This window comes from Nansenia antarctica, assembly GCF_963989245.1.
Source record: "Nansenia antarctica genome assembly, chromosome: 1".
Classification (NCBI taxonomy): Eukaryota; Metazoa; Chordata; class Actinopteri; order Argentiniformes; family Microstomatidae; genus Nansenia; species Nansenia antarctica.
In genome coordinates, this window is record NC_137674.1 from 957,647 (window position 1) to 977,704 (window position 20,058).

General features: G+C 51.1%; 1 protein-coding gene across 1 annotated transcript in view; it reads right to left on the reverse strand.

The window, feature by feature from the left end:
* LOC308173755 (signal-induced proliferation-associated 1-like protein 2) overlaps nt 1-20,058 on the reverse strand; it is a gene marked incomplete at its 5' end in the record, with an annotated part of 91,072 nt that overhangs the window by 12,028 nt on the left and 58,986 nt on the right. Inside the window, 4 exons of the mRNA XM_080548805.1 lie at nt 770-901; nt 13,088-13,304; nt 17,737-17,872; nt 19,312-19,365. Coding sequence (XP_080404931.1) covers nt 770-901; nt 13,088-13,304; nt 17,737-17,872; nt 19,312-19,365 — 539 coding nt within the window. The remainder of the gene's footprint in view (nt 1-769; nt 902-13,087; nt 13,305-17,736; nt 17,873-19,311; nt 19,366-20,058) is intronic.

A 20,058-nucleotide genomic window follows, 5' to 3' on the forward strand; every position in this document is an offset into this window, starting at 1 on the left:
CAGAATAATCACACAGCTATCCCCTACGATGCTGTTTTTTGCCACCTGTAGTCTCAGTTCATCCATCTTATTTGTCAGGGATCTGACATTTGATGTCAGTGCTCTATATCAGACAGAATGGGGACTTAAAGACGCAGAGAGAGAGAGAGCACAATCTCAAAAAGCAGAAGCGGCCGCCAAGTCTCAGTGACAACAGTGTCAAATGCACTCTTCTCACAAAAAAACAAATCACACAGATTCACACGTCGATGGCCACATGTAGAGTAGTCGTTTAGACACCTGCAAAGATGACAAGATCTGTACTCCTCACACACAGTGCAAGCCTGACAAAAAACTATTGTTACTAATGGCCATAATCCAACCAATAGCCGTCCTTTGCACAAGGGGTCTGCAGTAAATGGTAAAATGGTAAATGGACTGACTTATATAGCGCTTTATTCCAAAGCACTTTACAATGGCCTCTCATTCACCCATTCACACACACATTTACACACCAATGGCGGCAAGCTACCATGCAAGGCGCCGGCCGGCCTGCTTATTGAGAGCAATTTGGGGTTCAGTGTCTTGCCCATGGACACCTCGACATGTGGCCATACAGCCAGGGTTCGAACCGCAGATCTGCCGACTTTGCGATCATTAGACGCCGGCTCTACCTCCTGCGCCACAGCCGCCCCTCAGTAGCCCCCTGTTGGGGAGGCAGAGCTATGCTAACACTATGGTTACTATGCCACACTATGGTTGCTATGGTCACTATGGTTGCTATGGTTACCTTCGAAGGCCCGCGCTGCGTCGACCAGGTGGGACCAGTCCAGGCCAGAGGCTGTGTCTGGGAGGGGCATGAGGCCCGGGTCGCTGAACTTGGACCTGTCCGCCAGGGAACCGTCAGAGTACCAGAACTCATCTGCAGAGACAGGCAAGGTAGGGCACTCAGATCAGTGACTGGGGGCTCAGCCAAGGGTGTAAGGGCTAGGCCTAGGCTAAGGCTAGGCTAGGCTAACTCTGAGCAACTAACGAAGGGATGAAGGGGGCAGGGAGAGGAGGAGGAGGAAGAGAGGGCTTGAGTAGGAACCAGTCAACCAATCAGTCTCCTTCACCAAGGTCTAACAATGTCTAACCATTCCCTCACAGCCACAGCGCACATCAGAAAGCATCAAGATTTGAGAGTCTGCCTGAGTTTGGGTCAAGTCAGTTGATTAAAAAAATTCCATTTACCAACTTTTAAAACAAGAAAAAAAATAAAGAAATGGCACCAACATTCTATAACATGGGGTTGAGCAGTGTCTCTGTATGTGCTGTGCATGCGAGGGTGCATGCATGTGGGAGTGATTCAGTGGCTGGGGTCACATTTCGCCACCTCGCCATGCCACTCTTCAGTGGGAGCTGTTTGAGGGGCGATAAATGACTTGTCTGAGTGAATGTCTTCATGTTTCAATCAAAGCCGCCTTTCCCTCTCTCTCTCTCACCCCCCTCCCTCCCACTCCCCCTTCCCCCTGACAGACAGGGAATGCAATAAACAAGCGCTCGTTTCACACAGAAGGCTTTTTGAAAGAGTGCGCCGGAGGTGATGCTTACCCCCCCCTCCCTCCAATTTAACCCCCGTCTCACAGCCTGAATGATACACTATTTGCCCAATGTGAATGTTTTGGTCAGGGAGAGAGAGACATCAGAGTTGACAGCTCCAAGGAGTAAAACGTTTTCCAAAGCCATTCGCTCTGTCTCGCTAAATCAGTGAAGTCCAATAATGGGAATGAAACAGGAAAGGAAAGACAAACAGGGACTGAGGAGGAGTGAACGGGAGACTTTAGATTCTATATGACAAACCGTGTGATTGTCCTGATGGAGAATGATCATGTCCACATCGCACAGCTCATACGACGCAGCAGGCTATAAACGATCTGCAAGACGGCCTTCGACTTCATTCAGAAATTGCTCACCGGCCTAAAGTTAGTTCTGAATGCGGATAAGACTAGCTACATATATGCTGTTCTCCAGGGCTCGCAACTTAACATTCCACAGACCTCTATATATACCCTGAACAGCGCTCAAATAGACAGGGGCACATCCTAAACATGTCTACATAGGAATCTGGATTGATGAAACGATGTCTTTTAAAAAGCAAGCAGATACCTAAACCAAAAAACTGAAAATGAAAGTTAGTCTTGTTTCACTAGGGAGGATGCTCTTACCAGTTCTTGACTTTGGAGATAATTTAATTGATATGCATAAATCCACCACCACATACAAATAATTGGAATCTATGTACCATTGTGCAATCCATTTGGTGATGTATCTCATACCTTATATAAGAATAATAAGAATAAGAATAATAATAATAATAATTGTTATGAAGGCCCACAATTTAGAGCCAGTTAGTTTCCCCAAATCAGCCCTATTTTGCCCCTGTTATTTCCTTAATTATTTTCCATACTATTCATGTACGTTTTCATGAAGGTGTATGTATTGTTATTGTAATTGTATAAGTTCTGTCTTAGATTTGTTCAGTATTGTGCAAGCGCCAGATTAGTGGGCGTGGTTTTGATTGGCGTACGTGACTTGATGTATGTCCGGTTGGTATATATAGCTACGGAAGTCGATCTAGGAGGGCGGAGTCAGTGGACACACACCGTGCTGAAGCTGAAGACACGAGTGATTATTGAGTTTGCAACTGTGACAGAGGGCAAACATTAGTAGAATCTAGTTGAATCGATAGATAGTTGAATCTCTGTATTTGGTTTCCTTTGCTGCGGAAGACATCTCAACAGTCAACAAGGAGAACGGGAGACTGAGTGTTAATAGTAAATCACTGGCTACCCGCATCGCCGCGGGAGTTCGGAGTTTGGTGAGTTGGCAGCGCTAGCCCAGTTTAGCTGTGTCACCGTTAGCCAGCCTTGCTAGCCGCCGGCTGCTAACGTTGGCGCATAGCGAGACCCAAGCCGGACAGAGCCGTCGCCTCCGAGGTGGATTGCGACCGACCGCTGACACCACCGGAGCTGACCGTGGACCACCGGACCTGAGCCATTCACACCTCGTCGTTTGCTACGAAGACGCCCCTTTCCCTTCAAATTGCAACGTCACCCCCCCCCCCTTGTCTGCTGCCTTCCTCGAGTCACATGCGAGCTCCAACCAGGCCTCAACGCGCTCATTTCAGTCCGGGACTCTAAGCCTTTTCAGGCCAGGTACTGTGTGTGAGTGAGTGAGTGAGTGTGTGTGTGGCCGGCGGGGAGGGAGTATATTGGGATGTATATATAATTTGTATAAATAAATGTGTTTGTTCATATTTGATACAGTTGCTGTGTGTTTAGTTGTCTGTATTGTTTAGTTTAACAGCAAATCTAGTATTGGGTTTAAGTATTGTCTTATAGTGTGATTAACTGAGTTATAGCTTGTATTATAATATATGATATATATATAACTGTGATATGCTAGTCTAAAGGGTTGCTGGCGCCCCCTGCCTCTATCCTCCTACACTGCCGATTTAGCTCAGAGTTAGTTAGATAACCAGCCCTTCCTAAAATTCTACAGTCCTTTAGCTACTCCCTGGTTACAATTGGTCCTTCGAGCCGGATAGGTTGTGTAGTGATAGCATGGCTGAGCGCAGCCAACCAGACAAGACAGTTACCCCCCCTTCTCCGCCCCCTGAGCCAGAGCCACGACCACAGAGAGTCCCGCGGTTGCCTCAGAGGTTACAAGAGTATGAGCTTGAGCTCGAAAGCTCACTGAGTGGTAGTGAGGAGCGCACTCCACGGGATACAGTGGTCGGAGAGGCCGAGGTGTCCGCCGGCGCGCGGGTGGCTAGCACCGAGACAGCCATCAAAGAGCACCAGCCTGAGGATGAGATGGCAGAACAGCAGGGTTTTGCCGTAGAAACGGAAGAGCAGGAAGGAGAGGCCCGGTCTGACAGCGCCTGCGGGCGGAAGAGGGAGGGCCTCAACCTTAACGATCTGCCTCCCAGTACGGCGCGCTCGAGACCTAGCTCCTGCCGTTCAGTGGCTTCCTCCCGGTCCAGGGTTTCCGTGGGCAGTTCTGCCTCTGGGGCGGATAGCATGCACTCCAGAGGGAGTAGTGCCGCGCTGTCAGAATGTATGCGCCAACAGGCCGAGATGGCGTTAGAGCGGGAACGCCTCCAGTTCGAGCGTGAACGCCTCCAGATGGAAGGAGCGGAACGTGCGGCGGAGAGACAGCGCCAGGAGGCGTTAGAGAGGGAACGTGCGGCGGAGAGACAGCGCCAGGAGGCGTTAGAGAGGGAACGCATCCAGTTCGAGCGCGAGCGCCTCCAGATGGAGGGGGCGGAACGCGCGGCGGAGAGGCAGCGCCAGGAGGCGCTAGAACGTGAACGCCTCCAGATGGAGCGCGACCGCCTCCAGATGGCGAGAGAGCAACTGCACGCGGAGAAGATGGAGGAAGTGATGCAGACCATGCGCGACGTGTGCATCAGCAGAGCTCCGTCGGCCCGTAGCTCCAGAGCATCATCCGCACGGCCCTCTCGAGTGCCATCTCCTGAACCCCCCGCCGATGGCTCCATGACCCCCGCCATGACTGTCCAACTACAGGCCCAGCTGACCACCTTGAAGGAAGAGGACCAGGGACCCGACCGCTACGCAGCCCAGAGGGAGCCAGCGTCGCTGCCCGGGAGGGGAGCCATTCCCCAAGAGCGTAGCACACCCCTAGGTCCTCCAGTGAACCAAAAGGCATGCAGGCCGGACACCCAGACCGTCACTCCAGCCCCGATCATCCACTACAGGATGTTTCCCCAGGTGGAGGGACCCAAGTTCCCCTTCTTCAAGGACGAGGACAGGAGCCAGTATGTGGAACTACGCATCTGCCTAGACACGCTCTTGGACGACTCCTGCTCAGAGTCCTACAAATATGCGATTCTCCTTCAGCATGTGAGGAACCCCAGAGCCCACAACATGGTTCTGGCCCATGCCTCCGCACCGACACCTTACACCAGAGCGCTCGCCGACTTGGATGCCCGCTACGGTCGTCCCTGGAACCACGCCCTTGCTGAACTGCAAGCCCTCGAACAGCAGGCCCCCATCAAGGATGAACGGGCGCTGGATGACTTCGCGCTCCGCGTGCACACCTTGGTTGGAATGCTGAAGACGCAGGGCCCAGCTGGCGCCAGCGAGATCAACAGCACCTCCAACGTAGAGCGGCTGCTCCGCAAGATCCCACGCTTCCGGCAGGAGAGGTTCTGGCGACAGCAGCGCGTTCGTAACCCCGGGAAGTTGGGTCTGAGCATGGCTGCCTTCGCGGAGTTCCTACTGGAGGAAGTGCATGACACCAACGTAGACGCCATGGGTTACGCTGAGCCGAAGAAGGAGAGGGAGAAGGGAGACCGCTGGGACAGGCCGAGCTCGAACAGAGGACGCCCAGTAGGAGTGCTGCACACGGAGGAGGAGCCTCGGAGAGAGAGGAAAGCCCGACCTGAGGGAAAGGATTCCTCTCAACCCCCTCAAAGGGGACGGAGAGGTCCACCGCCATGTCCGTACTGCACCAGCGAGCACTGGTTCAATGAGTGCAGTGACTTCAACAACCTGAGTACCGAGGCCAAGCAGAGGTGGCTCGAGGAGAACAAGAGGTGCTGGAACTGTGGGCGCGACCATCTGGCTAAGAACTGCACCTTGAGGAGAAAGTGCAACCGCTGTGAGGAGGTCCACCTCAACATCCTACACGAGGTCTCCCTCGCCAGGTCCACGGAGGGCACCAGAAGCCCTAGGTCCGGTAGCGCACCGGAAGAGGAAACACCTGTCTACTATCTAGACCCAACCCAGAGCAGCGGCTCCAAGGTCCTACTGAAGGTGGTGAAGGTCCGACTTCACCACAACAACGCTGTGTACGACACGTACGCCGTTCTAGACGACGGGTCGGAACGGACCATCCTTCTCCAGGAGGCAGTGCGCCAGTTGGGGCTCCAAGGGACTGAGGAGAAGCTGACTCTGCGCACGATACGTCGCGACCTTAAAGAGGTCACCGGGGCGAGAATCAACTTCTCTATCTCCCCGGCGGGGCGGCCGTCGGACAGATATCGGCTTCAGAATGTCTTCACCGCAGACCAGCTAGCGCTCTCCCGCTACGACTACCCCCTGGAGAGATTACGCGCAAGATATTCCCACCTACGGCGAGTAGACCTACATCCGATAGAAGGAGCGGAGCCAACCCTTCTCATCGGCTCGGACAACGCTGCACTGATCGTGTCGCTCCGTCCTCCGCTGAGAGGACCACGAGGCTGCCCGATGGCTGTTAAGACTGCGCTTGGGTGGGCCCTCCAAGGCGCTACCGAGTGGAGAGATAGAGACGGGAGAGCTACGTCATCCCTCCATGTCCGAACCGAAGAAGTGCAGACCATCAACTGCCTTCACACCAGTGTGGACTCCATGAATGCGGCGCTACTAGACAACGTCCAGAAGCTGTGGACGCTAGACGTTGCGCCCTACAAGAATGAGAAGCTCTACGTACGGTCAAAGGAGGACGTCTACGCCATAGACCTCCTTAAAGCAAAGACAGTGCGTATCGAAGTCCAGGGCGTGAAGAGATACGTCACACCACTACTCCGAAGAGAACCCATGCCAGAGTTTCGAGTATCCCCTCGAACCGTCCTACAGTGTCTGACCAGCACTGAGAAGCGTATGAGGAAGGACGAGGTCCTTGCTGCTTCTTACAGAACGGAGATGAAGAAACTGACGGAGTCCGGTCTGGTGAAGAAGCTTGAGCCAGCCGAGGCGAACCAGAGTGCCGAGTCTTGGTACCTCCCGCACCACAATGTTCACCACAACGGGAAGAACCGAGTGGTCTTCAACTGTAGCTACCAGGTGGGGAAGCTCAACCTCAACCACTATCTTCTCCCTGGTCCAACCTTGACCCCAGCCCTCTTGGGAGTTCTGGTGCGATTCCGTCAGCAGCCGATCGCAGTCAGTGGTGACATTAAGCGAATGTTTCACCAGGTCAGGATGTTGGAGGAAGACAAGCCACTCATGAGGTTTCTCTGGAGAGAGGACCCGAGCGACCCCGACCCCTCTATCTACCAGTGGGAGGTGCTACCCTTCGGGACAACCTGCAGCCCCTGTTGCGCCACCTATGCGCTACAGACTCACGCCGCGCAGGAGACGGCACCTCCTGGAGTGTTTGACGCCGTCCATAAGAGCTTTTACGTGGACAACTGCCTCCACAGTTCGAAGACAGCCACGGAAGCCCGTCAGCTAGTCCAGGACTTGCGTGCTCATCTCCAGGAGGGTGGATTTGAGATCTGCCAGTGGGCCAGCAACGACCCGCAAGTCATCAGAGACCTCCCGAAGGAGGCCACCTCGACCAGCAGCGAGGCTTGGGTCTCTCACTCACCAGATGATGCTCAGGAGATGACGCTCGGACTTATCTGGCAGTTCCAGACCGACACTCTACGCTATCGCAATAAGCCTGCCAAGCCCCAACGCGTCACGATGAGAACGATATACAGCACTCTAGCGAGCCAGTACGACCCACTGGGATATATCGCTCCCTTCACGACGATGGCCAAGGTGCTTGTCCGGGAGCTGTGGGCCCAAGAACGAGGATGGGACGATCCTCTGCCTCGTCACCTAGAAGAGAAGTGGAAGGCCTGGGAGCAGGAACTTCCCACTCTCCAGCACATCAAGCTGCAGCGGAGCTACTTCCCTCCCTCCACGGACCTAGAGAGGAGTGTCATCACGCTACATGTATTCTGCGACGCCTCGGAGATGGCGTACGGGTCCGTGGCATACGTCAGAGCGGCAGAGCTTGGAGGTGAAGTCCACGTCTCGTTTGTCCTGGCACGTTCCCGAGTGGCGCCGAAAAAGCAACAGTCCATCCCAAGACTGGAGCTGTGTGCTGCCCTGAACGGCGCGCAACTGGGAAGGTTCCTGCTCGACGAGCTCCAGCTACCTCTGATGAGCGTCACCATGTGGTCAGACTCAACTACCGTCCTCCAGTGGTTGAAGTCCAGCTCATGTCGGTATAAGGTGTTCGTGGGCACCCGAGTCGCAGAGATTCTGGAGTTGACTGAGGTGAACTGCTGGCGTTATGTAGACACCAAGAGGAACCCTGCTGACGTCATCACGAGAGGGGCAACTCTCCAGGATCTGGCTGAGCCCCACCTGTATCACACGGGACCAGACTTCCTACAGGAGCGGGAGTCAGAGTGGCCAGCCACGCCGGCGTTAGCAGAAGACAGAGAGGACAAAGAGCTGCGTAAGACGTTGTTCTGCGGAGCCACCCAGGTCGTAGACCCTGAGACTACTCCGGGAGAGGAGTGTGAGACGCTCGAAGAGCTGCAGAAGAGGATGTTCTGCTCCAAGGCCGGTCTACCCCTAGATACTACGCTCAGCGCCGAAGATTACACCGCGGCGGAGCTCCTGGTGCTGCAGAGTGCCCAACAGGATGCCTTCTCCCGAGAGCTGGAGTGTCTCGAGAAAGGGAAGCCGATCCCCTCGGACAGTAGACTCCGCGGCTTAGCTCCAGAGCTCGACGGTGTTCTCATTCGCGTGGGTGGCAGACTGCGCCGCGCTCAAGATCTAGACCTAGACACGAAGCATCCCATCGTGCTTCCCACTAAGCATCAGGTCACCAGATTGGTCATCAAGCACCATGATGACAAAGTGCAGCACGCGGGTGGAGAGCGTGTCTTCGCGGAGGTACGACGGAGATTCTGGATACTCCATGGACGGGAGGCGGTACGGAGATATCAAAGGTCCTGCTCGGACTGCCAGAGGTGGCGAGCCACGCCGCCGCAGCCCATGATGTCCGATCTGCCCGAGGACCGGCTGCGACTGAGACAGGCTCCGTTCCACTCTACTGGGGTCGACTGTTTCGGGCCACTCCTAGTCCGAAACCGGCGAGCCTCCGAAAAGCGGTGGGGCATCATCTACACGTGCCTGACAACGAGAGCAATGCACCTTGAAGTTCTGCACCAGCTCACAAGCGACAGCTTCCTCATGTCCTTCAAGAGGTTCACCTCCAGGCGAGGGACCCCTAAGACCCTCCGGTCGGACAGAGGCACCAACTTCGTCGGTGGTGAGGCCGAGCTGAGGGCGAGCTACGCTGCGATGACTGAGGAGGCCCGTGACAGACTCGCCTCCCAGCAAGTGAAGTTTGAGTTCAACCCCCCAAATGCTCCACACTTCGGGGGAGCCTGGGAGCGGGAGATTCGCTCAGTAAAGAACGTCCTACGTACCATTCTCGGACAGAAGGTGCCTACCGATGAGGTGCTCGAGACTGTACTAGCAGAGATTGAGGGCATCTTGAACTCCCGGCCCCTAGGCTATACCTCCAGTGATGTAGCAGATCTGGATCCCATTACGCCCAACTTCTTGCTGATGGGGCGGCGAGACTCTGCACTGCCTCAGGTAGTCTACGACCCTGCAGAGCTCACCGGAAGAAGATGGTGGAGGCACAGCCAGGTGCTCGCGGACCAGTTTTGGAGGCAGTTCATACTGCACTACCTGCCGACCCTGCAAGTCAGGCAGAAGTGGACGAGGGAGAGAGACAACTTGTCCGAAGGTGCCGTGGTACTGGTGATCGACCAGTCCCTTCCACGCGCCGCCTGGCAGACAGGCAGAGTGACCAAGGTCCTGCCGGGTCCGGATGGAAGGGTGCGGACGGCCATCGTGGACGTTGGTGGTCGCACTTACACCCGACCTGTGGCACGCCTGATTGAGCTCCCTCAAATTACAAAGGACACTATCACCTCATACCTCACGCTGCTAGAGCAGCCTAGCCAGTGTGCCTTCCATAGTTAAATGAAACCGAGGGTTTCATGGGGCGGCTGTTATGAAGGCCCACAATTTAGAGCCAGTTAGTTTCCCCAAATCAGCCCTATTTTGCCCCTGTTATTTCCTTAATTATTTTCCATACTATTCATGTACGTTTTCATGAAGGTGTATGTATTGTTATTGTAATTGTATAAGTTCTGTCTTAGATTTGTTCAGTATTGTGCAAGCGCCAGATTAGTGGGCGTGGTTTTGATTGGCGTACGTGACTTGATGTATGTCCGGTTGGTATATATAGCTACGGAAGTCGATCTAGGAGGGCGGAGTCAGTGGACACACACCGTGCTGAAGCTGAAGACACGAGTGATTATTGAGTTTGCAACTGTGACAGAGGGCAAACATTAGTAGAATCTAGTTGAATCGATAGATAGTTGAATCTCTGTATTTGGTTTCCTTTGCTGCGGAAGACATCTCAACAGTCAACAAGGAGAACGGGAGACTGAGTGTTAATAGTAAATCACTGGCTACCCGCATCGCCGCGGGAGTTCGGAGTTTGGTGAGTTGGCAGCGCTAGCCCAGTTTAGCTGTGTCACCGTTAGCCAGCCTTGCTAGCCGCCGGCTGCTAACGTTGGCGCATAGCGAGACCCAAGCCGGACAGAGCCGTCGCCTCCGAGGTGGATTGCGACCGACCGCTGACACCACCGGAGCTGACCGTGGACCACCGGACCTGAGCCATTCACACCTCGTCGTTTGCTACGAAGACGCCCCTTTCCCTTCAAATTGCAACGTCACCCCCCCCCCCTTGTCTGCTGCCTTCCTCGAGTCACATGCGAGCTCCAACCAGGCCTCAACGCGCTCATTTCAGTCCGGGACTCTAAGCCTTTTCAGGCCAGGTACTGTGTGTGAGTGAGTGAGTGAGTGTGTGTGTGGCCGGCGGGGAGGGAGTATATTGGGATGTATATATAATTTGTATAAATAAATGTGTTTGTTCATATTTGATACAGTTGCTGTGTGTTTAGTTGTCTGTATTGTTTAGTTTAACAGCAAATCTAGTATTGGGTTTAAGTATTGTCTTATAGTGTGATTAACTGAGTTATAGCTTGTATTATAATATATGATATATATATAACTGTGATATGCTAGTCTAAAGGGTTGCTGGCGCCCCCTGCCTCTATCCTCCTACACTGCCGATTTAGCTCAGAGTTAGTTAGATAACCAGCCCTTCCTAAAATTCTACAGTCCTTTAGCTACTCCCTGGTTACAATAATAATAATAATACATTTTATTTATAAAAGCACTTTACATATAAAATCTCAGAGTGCTACAACACAGTAAGATAAAGCAAAAAACATTCAATTAAAAGGCTAAAAAAAGGCTCTATTAAAAAGGTGAGTTTTAAGGCCTCGTTTAAAAGCATCCACAGACTGTGGTGCCCTTAGGTGGTCAGGGAGAGCATTCCACAGCCTGGGAGCAGCCGAGCAGAAAGCCCGATATCAATCTGCAGGATGCCCATCCCTGTCTTGTAGATGGACCCAACATTGGCTCCTCTTATATAAATATATATAACGTTTTTTTACAGAACCAACTCTGCTCTGCCCCTACTCTGCCCCTACTCTGGCCCTCTTCGGAGGTCAGGAACCTGGGGGACCCAACCCTATTCTTTGAACCCCACATACAGTCAGTCACCAAGTCTGCCTTCTTCCATCTCAAAACCATCTCCCATCTCCGACTCTCACTCTCTGATATCTCTGCCGAAACATTAATACATGCTTTCGTCACCTCCTGCCTGGATTATTGTAACTAATAACAAATAATTGTAGTCCTTCTTGGTGTTTCCAGCCATCCAAGCTGTGGAACACCCTTCCACCAGCCATCCAAGCTGTGGAACACCCTTCCACCAGCCATCCAAGCTGTGGAACACCCTTCCACCAGCCATCCAAGCTGTGGAACACCCTTCCGCCAGCCATCCGAAGCTCTGATACCAGACTCAAGACTGTTCAGACTCGCCTTTGTACCGCATGGCATGGGTCCTGACTAACACTATCCCCCATAGCTGCCTGTGCTCTTACACCCGTTTAATTTTTTTAATATGATTTTATCTTGTGTATCTCTGTTTTTGCTTGTTGTGTTTTTTTGTATATTGTCCTGCTTCTCTTTTTTCTGTACAGTGTCCTTGAGTTTGAGAAATGCGCTTTTAAATAAAATCTATTATTATTATTATTACTTCCCTTCTCCACTTGCACTACCAAACCAGGTCCCAAGATTGGCTAACCCTCAAAGGTCCACATGTCTCAGGTAAACCAGCCTTTAGTTTCTTTGCCCCAAGTACTTGGAACGACCTTGAGAAAATGTACCCAAATGACATAATCTTGTAATTTCAGTGTCAGTTTAACACATTGATAAAGGATCTGTCATCTGACGAATGTTTTAACTGAGGAATGTTTTGATTGCATTGTGTAAATTGACATTGTAATTGATATGTAATTAATGAATAGTATTGTGTTCGTACAGTCATTTTAATGTATATTTATGATCTGTTGAATGTTTGTAAAAGCTGGGCTCCTCTGTCTAAAACAACAGTTGAATAGTACCCTTCCCTCGTCTCCTCACACCTACAACAACGCAGTCCGGCCTCAGATCTGCCTCTCTGATACATATTCACATGGCTCTCTGAGCACCGTCGAGAGGGGAACAGCGTCTGGCTGTGACGGCTGTCGGCTTAATGCAGACAGAATGGCAGGCGTAACCAGTGACACACCGCATCTCCAACTGTTTCAATTAGAGACTACCGTATATTGGGCAGCACTGCTGCATTGCATACCACTTCTGCTAACGCTGTCGGGGACTTGGGGTACACAAGTGGCTCTTCAGACAAGTACCTCTATCCTGCCAGAAGCAAGAAGAGGGATAATAATCCAAGAAAGACATGCAGAGAGAGAAATCATCCATTCATGTCGTCCCATTTCCCTACAAGCAAATCGATGGCCGAAACACAAAACCTCCTATCTGCAATGTTTTAAAAACGCAAAACACAACACGCAAAACCTCCAAATCTGCCAAAAATGTTTTGTTATGAACACATACTATAGTAATATAGTCCCTAAACAGTGTATTATGTGATGGGTATCCGTAACAAATAGCATTCTGCAAGAAAACCAGAAGTTTTTTTTCGTTTTCCCCCGCAAAAAGTGAATTTTGCAGATGGGTGGTTTTGCGTTTCGGCTTTCGAATGGCCTTTTATGAGAATCTTTCTCTCCTCAGCTATGTCCGGAGTGCGATAACAATCCGCGTTAATTGAGAGTGAGTTTTTGTGTGCTTGTTCAGTCCAACACAGTGTGTGGTGTGCCTCTCCTGTCCTGTCCACTTACTCCTCAGGTTGGACCCCCCCTGGTTGGGCATGCGGGGGGGCAGGGTGCTGTGGTAAGGCGGCGTGGTGCTGAACAGGATGTCGTTGGGCAGGGCCTGGTCCAGCATGGAGCTGTGGGAGCTGGCGTACGAGGAGCCCTTGCGGTTGCTGCACATGCTCTCGTCCGACAGCGTTCGGTACAAAGACCGCCGCGGTGACTGGCTCTCTCCCGCCGACATCTGAGAAACGAGAGATAACGACAAGGTACACGTCAACAAACATGTCACGACCCCCCCATAGCGACCGGAGCTGAGTGACAAACCGCACCAACCCCAACTGTCAGTCCCTGTCCCTGCCCCCCCCCCCACACACACACACCTCTCCAGCCACCCAGCCACAGCAGGGTTTATGTGAGCTGTGAGCTGACAGTTGAGTGGTGAAGGGAGTTACCGAGACCAGAGTGGCAGGAAGGAATCGATTACGGGTCTCAGCCTCTCCCGTGTATGGTAAAGATGCAGATGGAGAGGACACAGATGGTAGAGAGTCTGACCGCCGGGGAGGAGTAGGGGGGTAGGGGGAGGCATCTGTGTACGATGTGGATGAACAATGATAGACATGATGGTCCCCCACCCCGATCTCATCCTCCATCACAGGACACGGCTTTGATGCAAGAGGCTATTTGTGATCATGTTTTCTGTTCTTCTGTTGCTTGTAATTCCCCTCGTTTGACAGCACACAGATAAAGGACACGCTATACGGTCCAGTGGAGGCTCTAGCCTAAAGGTGATGTCTCCTACATCGTCATCCCCATGTTTCGTGACAGTATAGGCTTATATCCTGTGGGTGTGTAGTGTACATGTTATCTATTGTGTGTCCATCTGTATAGATCCTCTTATGGTGTGTGTGTGTGTGTGTGTGTGTGTGTGTGTGTGTGTGTCTGTACAGATCCTCTTATATGAGGATTCTTGGGTTACAAAGTAAACACAATGTATAGCACGAGGCTCTGACATTACTTCCACAGACCAACTGTAAGAGAGGTCAGAGGTCAAAAGGGGAAGGAGGTCAAGATGAATAGTAACGTAACAGTCTTTGAACAGCATCAGAGCACAGCAGCGCTGAGGGGATCCCAGCTAAAGGACAAGCCAACACTGTTCAGGACATAATATCGCTACAAACATTGACAGGAATTTCATTATATTACACTGTTACTCGAGAGACATTCTAAAGTGTATTTACAGTGGCCAGCGCTCTGAAACTGAATCCCCCTCTGCCCAGCCACACACAACCTCAGAGTGCTCTAACCTCATCGTCTCCGCTTTAATAAACATACATATGACATCACTCGAGGCCACAAATGCGATACTTAGTGATTCCCCCGAATCTGTTAATTCTAGTCTTCGGTTTCTCAGCCGTAGCTGAGAACCACAAGCCCACACCCGTTTCAAAGAGAGATGCCCGCACAGACCCCAGAGTGAGAACATAGCTCGCAAAATCCATTACGTTTTTAAAGCACAGCAATGGCTGGAATGTCATAAACAGCTTTTATAGGCAAAGGCTGTTCTTCAGCACAGTTTTTTTCCATCCAACTCTACTTTACTCTAGTTTAGACCCCATACATACTATATGGCTTATTCACATGAAAACACTCTCCACGTTTAATATCTTATCTACCTAACCTGTGTTGTAACCAGTATTTCATATCAGCAGGTCTAAATATTGGTCTAGAGTAGATCAACAGTAGATACTATAATATATTTTACAGGGATATCATTTTAAATGGTGCTACTTCACTTTAAAGCAACAGTTCACTGTATCTCCTGAGTTATAAATGTCGCTTCTAATACTCTAAACACTCCCAGCTACAGGGAACACACAGAGCCCTTTAACACACGACTTTAGAAGATCTAAGTAACAACCACCTATTCAGAAGTTTTTTTTCCCGTATTCCCACAGGAACTTGAGGACGTTCAAAATGGAAAAGCAGGAGAATGGGGTTGTGAGAGCCTTTTTCTTCACTTCACTGACACAATGGTTTGCCTGTCTCTGGATAGGCCCTCCCTACGGACATCTTGGTTCAAAAAGGAAAACCTCTCTGTAGCGTTTCTGCACCTGCTTACTGAAGCAAAGCACTGGCGTTGCGTGATGCGTTCGAGGGTGGCACACACACAATACATTAATCTCAACATTTCGTCTCTCCGCGTGATTGCTTGCAGTGATTAAATTGATTCACTCAGAATAAATCAACAACAACATGACACTGTAATTACTGTAATTCGATCCCCTTCGCATGACAATTATGCTTTGATGATTATTGACAACATTCAATCCCGTGGTAAGGGCTCGCAGTGCGGGGAGAGGGTCCACAGGGACAGATGTGTAGGAGTGAACTGAAGCCAATGGAGCTGCACAGTGCTGGGGCTGTGAGCACAAGTCCCACTAGAGGACGTCAGGGCCTCACGCCACCCTCATGGTTTCACACGCACCTTGAATAGTAATGAATACCATTGAAAACATGAATAGAGTAACAGACCTATAGGCCCATAGCACATTAAACATCAAGCAGCAAGCGTCTATAAACCTCTGTTTGTTATGCCACAAAAAGCAAGATTTGGGCTCAAGGGATCTTGAATTTACACAAAACAACACTTTTAGAGCCGTTATTTTTGGGGCGCTGGTGGGATTCGAAACGGTGACCTTCGGATCCATTCCCCCTCCTATTCAAAAACGTCAAAGATCCATTTTTTAATTGTTCTTTAATTGCTTAGAATACATTGTGACTATTAAACATGTAGATAATGGAAAAGAAGCCTACATTTCTCTCTCTTCCATTTCTTTTCCACTCTTTTTCCTCCCTTTTCTTCTTCCCCCCTTAACAGACTATCGTTCCCCTCGCCTGGCGCTAGTGGTTAGTGAGTTGGACTGGTGATCAGAAGGTCACGAATTCAAATCCCACCTGGGGAACACCACCACTAGTGTGCCCTTGAGTAAGCCCTTGATTAAGTTACTCCAGGGAGACTGTCCCTGTAATATAATTAATCTCTAATTGTGAGTCGCTTTAGATAAATGGTTAAAATGTAAAATGTAAAAAAATTGCTCAATTAAACTTAATCAAACCTACAAAAGTCTGTCAGGAGCCTTATCTGAGGGACGAGGCCTGGTCATGAAAGGAGCCATGGTTATCTACTCCAGGGTGTAATGCATTGTGGGTACTGTATTAGCATTGAGTAGCATCCAGAAATAACCAAAGTGGACGTCTCCAAGGTCCCTTCCTGGTAGATAGAGGGGATATATAGATGTATGTTCCTGGGGGATAGATAGATGTATGTTCCTGGGGGATAGATAGATGTATGTCCCTGGGGGATAGATAGATGTATGTTCCTGGGGGATAGATAGATGTATGTCCCTGGGGGATAGATAGATGTATGTTCCTGGGGGATATATAGATGTATGTTCCTGGGGGATAGATAGATGTATGTTCCTGGGGGATAGATAGATGTATGTCCCTGGGGGATAGATAGATGTATGTTCCTGGGGGATATATAGATGTATGTCCCCCCCCCCGAACACGAGAAGCTATTAATAGAGTCTCTCTCCGAGACCCAAACATCAGAGCACCCTCTGTAGCTTCCTGCCTTTAATCCATGACATCCAGGCTGAGCAAACGCAAGCCCGTAATAAATTAGATTAAGCAAACAGTCTTTTGCCCCATCCACTGCTAGACTCTGAAAGGGCCTTGTGTGTGTGTGTAGAAAAATAGGCAGTTCTTCTCTGCAGTGCAGCGCAGAAGGCCAACTGATGCACATCAGATGTTTGTCGTGCTTTCTGTTGGTTCCCATGGTGAGGTCATCTGCTCTGTTTTTGGGGTTCTTCTCATCTAACAGACATGGCCTCGCAGAAACAGAATTCATCTAAATGGTAAATGGACTGACTTATATAGTCGCCTTATTCCAAAGCGCTTTACAACGGCCTCTCATTCACCCATCCACACACACATTCACACACCAATGGCGGCCAAGCTACCATGCAAGGCACCGGCCCGCTCATTGGGAGCAATTTGGTGGTTCAGTGTCTTGCCCAAGGACACTTTGACATGTGGCCAGCCGGGGCTTGAACTGCCGATCTGCCGACCTTGCGATCATTAGACGCCGGCTCTACCTCCTACACCACAGCCGCCTCATCTATCTGCACAGACTGTGTTATACTGTACACACACATGTACAGTATCAGAGATAGTGACAGTTATCGACTCACACCTTCAGTAGTGTGTGTTACCCCATATGTGACAGCAGCCGGTGAAACTGGGAACCGTTCTGACTTTTATTCCGAATACATTTCAGTTGTTGAAAATCAATGACACACTCGCTAGTCAAGCCAAAACATTGCTATGCAATCGATTCGGTGAGTAATCCCCATTAATAATAATAATAATAATAATAACTTTATTTGTATAGCGCCTTTCCTGCAAACGTTGCAGCTCAAAGTGCTCATTACTGCTTAGTTAGTCGGCTTGACTAGTGTCATTGATTTTCAACAACGCTGAAATGTATTTACATTTTTTCTGAATAAAAGTCCGAACATTTTGATTGGTTGGTTGGAAACTTGTTCCCGGTTTCACCAGCTGCTGCCACATATCTGCTGGTATGTGTATGTACCGTAGGGTGGTCGTCTCACCTTCCTCCTCTCCTCCTCCTCCGGGGTGTCCCGCAGCATCATTTTCAGGTACTCTTCTTTCGACATCGCCTGCAGGGCTTTGGCCTCTCTCTCAGCAGCTTGGATCTGGCAGGCGGCCTCCTGGGCGTACAGCTGCCTGTAAGGGACAAACAGAACGCAGCTCGTCAGGAGACAGACAGACAGACAGCCTGGGAGAGGCCTTTTAGACATCACAGCTTGGTTTCAAAGGGTAGCCCAGCTGTTAAGGAAAATAAGGCAGAGCCTTCGGGGGGAGGGGGGGGGGGGGTACCATCTTAGCATGGGAACACAAAGTGCTTCTCATGAGTCATGCTGAAGATGCGAGTCGGGGGGGAGGGTTAGGGAGGGGGGGAGGAGGGAGAGGGGGGTGAGGGTTAGGGAGGGGGGGAGGAGGGAGAGGGGGGTGAGGGTGAGGGAGGGAGGGGGGAGAGGGAGAGGGGGGTGAGGGTTAGGGAGGGGGGGAGGAGGGAGAGGGGGGTGAGGGTTAGGGAGGGGGGGAGGAGGGAGAGGGGGGGGGGCTGCTACCCCCCCTGCCTCCTCCCCCAACACACAGGCTGTGAGGGCAGCAGTCGAGCTCTAGGTGAGAGAGGGAGGGAGGGAAAGAGAGAGGGGGGAGGAAGAGAGTAATGTGATACAGATTAGAAACAGGGAACCACTGCTCCTTCACTCTGGAGCAGAGGCAGTTAACACGGTTAACAGAGAGACACATGCAGGAGCGGCAACGTGAGGGCAGAATGTTCTGGAGAGACAGAGCACAGACACAGGGAGCTTCAGGGTTAACCACAAGGTCAGGAGGCGCGTGGCTGGCTGGCAGGCCGTCTGGCTCACCAGCACACACGCTGATTAAAGACGCAGCTCCTTACAGAGCGAGGAGGGAGGAGGAGGTGGAGGTGGAGGAGGAGGTGGAGGTGGAGGTGGTGGAGGGTTTCCTGGAGCACAGAGGTGACAGGGGGAGACAGGGGGTCTGTGGGAGGAGGATGGAACTGCCGGGGGTCCAGTGCCAAGGTCATATTTTGGGGGGTGTTTGAGGAGAAGGAGGGGAGTGGGGGTGTGGGGGGGCAGACGGGGGTATCTGAACTGGCTCTATGTGACCCTGTGTGTGTGTGTAAACCTGTGCTTTAAGTGAGCAGCCGCTGTGAGCCTCACACACTTCGTGCTGAGGGCAGGGTGTCGGCTACGTGGTCGGTGGAGGGAGATGGTGGACAGTGAGGAAGCAGAAGCTAGCTAATAGGACGCTCGAGTTAGTCTCAAGTTGTGCTGGGGGTGAGTGGTGTGTCTGCGGGAGGGCAGTGTGTCTGGGGGGTGGGGTGGGGCGGGGGGGGGCAGTGTGCTGGGGGTGGGCAGGAGCTGACAGGAGGACACGCTGGAAGGGGGGGGGGGGTGGGGTCTAAAGAGATACCACAGAAATGTCACAACCACTAAAGCCTGGCGGGACACTCTTAACTCCCCGACATGGCTCACATGGCACCGCGAGCACTTAGATCTGCCATGAGGGAGTAGAGGGGGGGGCTGGGTGGGTGGGTGGGTGGGGGGCACATACTGGGGGCAATCGTGTACCTGGAACGCTCGGACAGCGTTTTAAGGAGAAAAGCTAACAAGCCCTCAGCTCCTCTGGAACCGAGAAGAAGAAGAAGCAAAAAGCAAAAGCAAAGAAACGAGTTAAAGGTTAGGAGAGTGGTTACAGGGTTAGACAAACATCGCATGTTTTAGATTTTAGAAATGAGGGGGGGGAAAGGAAAAACTTAATTATGTTAGACAATAATTTGAACAATATTAGGTCATTCATCATTTAGAGGCTGGTGGTTATGTAAGATTAAATAAAACCAGAAGAATATATAAACAAACACCGGGGAGGATAAGTGGGTTACAGGCATTTTTCATAACGCCAGGGAAGATGGCTTCAGCGCAGGCTATCAATCACACCGCCGATAAGTGGCAAATTTCACAGGCTAAATCAGATTACTGAGAGCTGGAGAAAGGGGACCATTCCTCTCTGAAACAATTCGCTCACTCTGTCTTTAAAATACACTCGAACAAACACACACACACACACAAATCTCTTAAAATCTACATTTCAATTTCTCCATCGACAGCCCTTACTGTTTTCTACAGCTAACCATTTAATCACGAGACTCCCAGCTAACTCATCGCTAGCATTACGCTATGCTGTCTGTGAGTGTGTTGTGTGTGTTGTGTTACCCTCTGAAGCTGAAATACTCCATAAATTCATCTTCCTTTGTACCTTTTCAAAGAGCCAATTTTTCAGTGGGCATTCTTAACACTAGAACAGCCATGGGTGGGGGT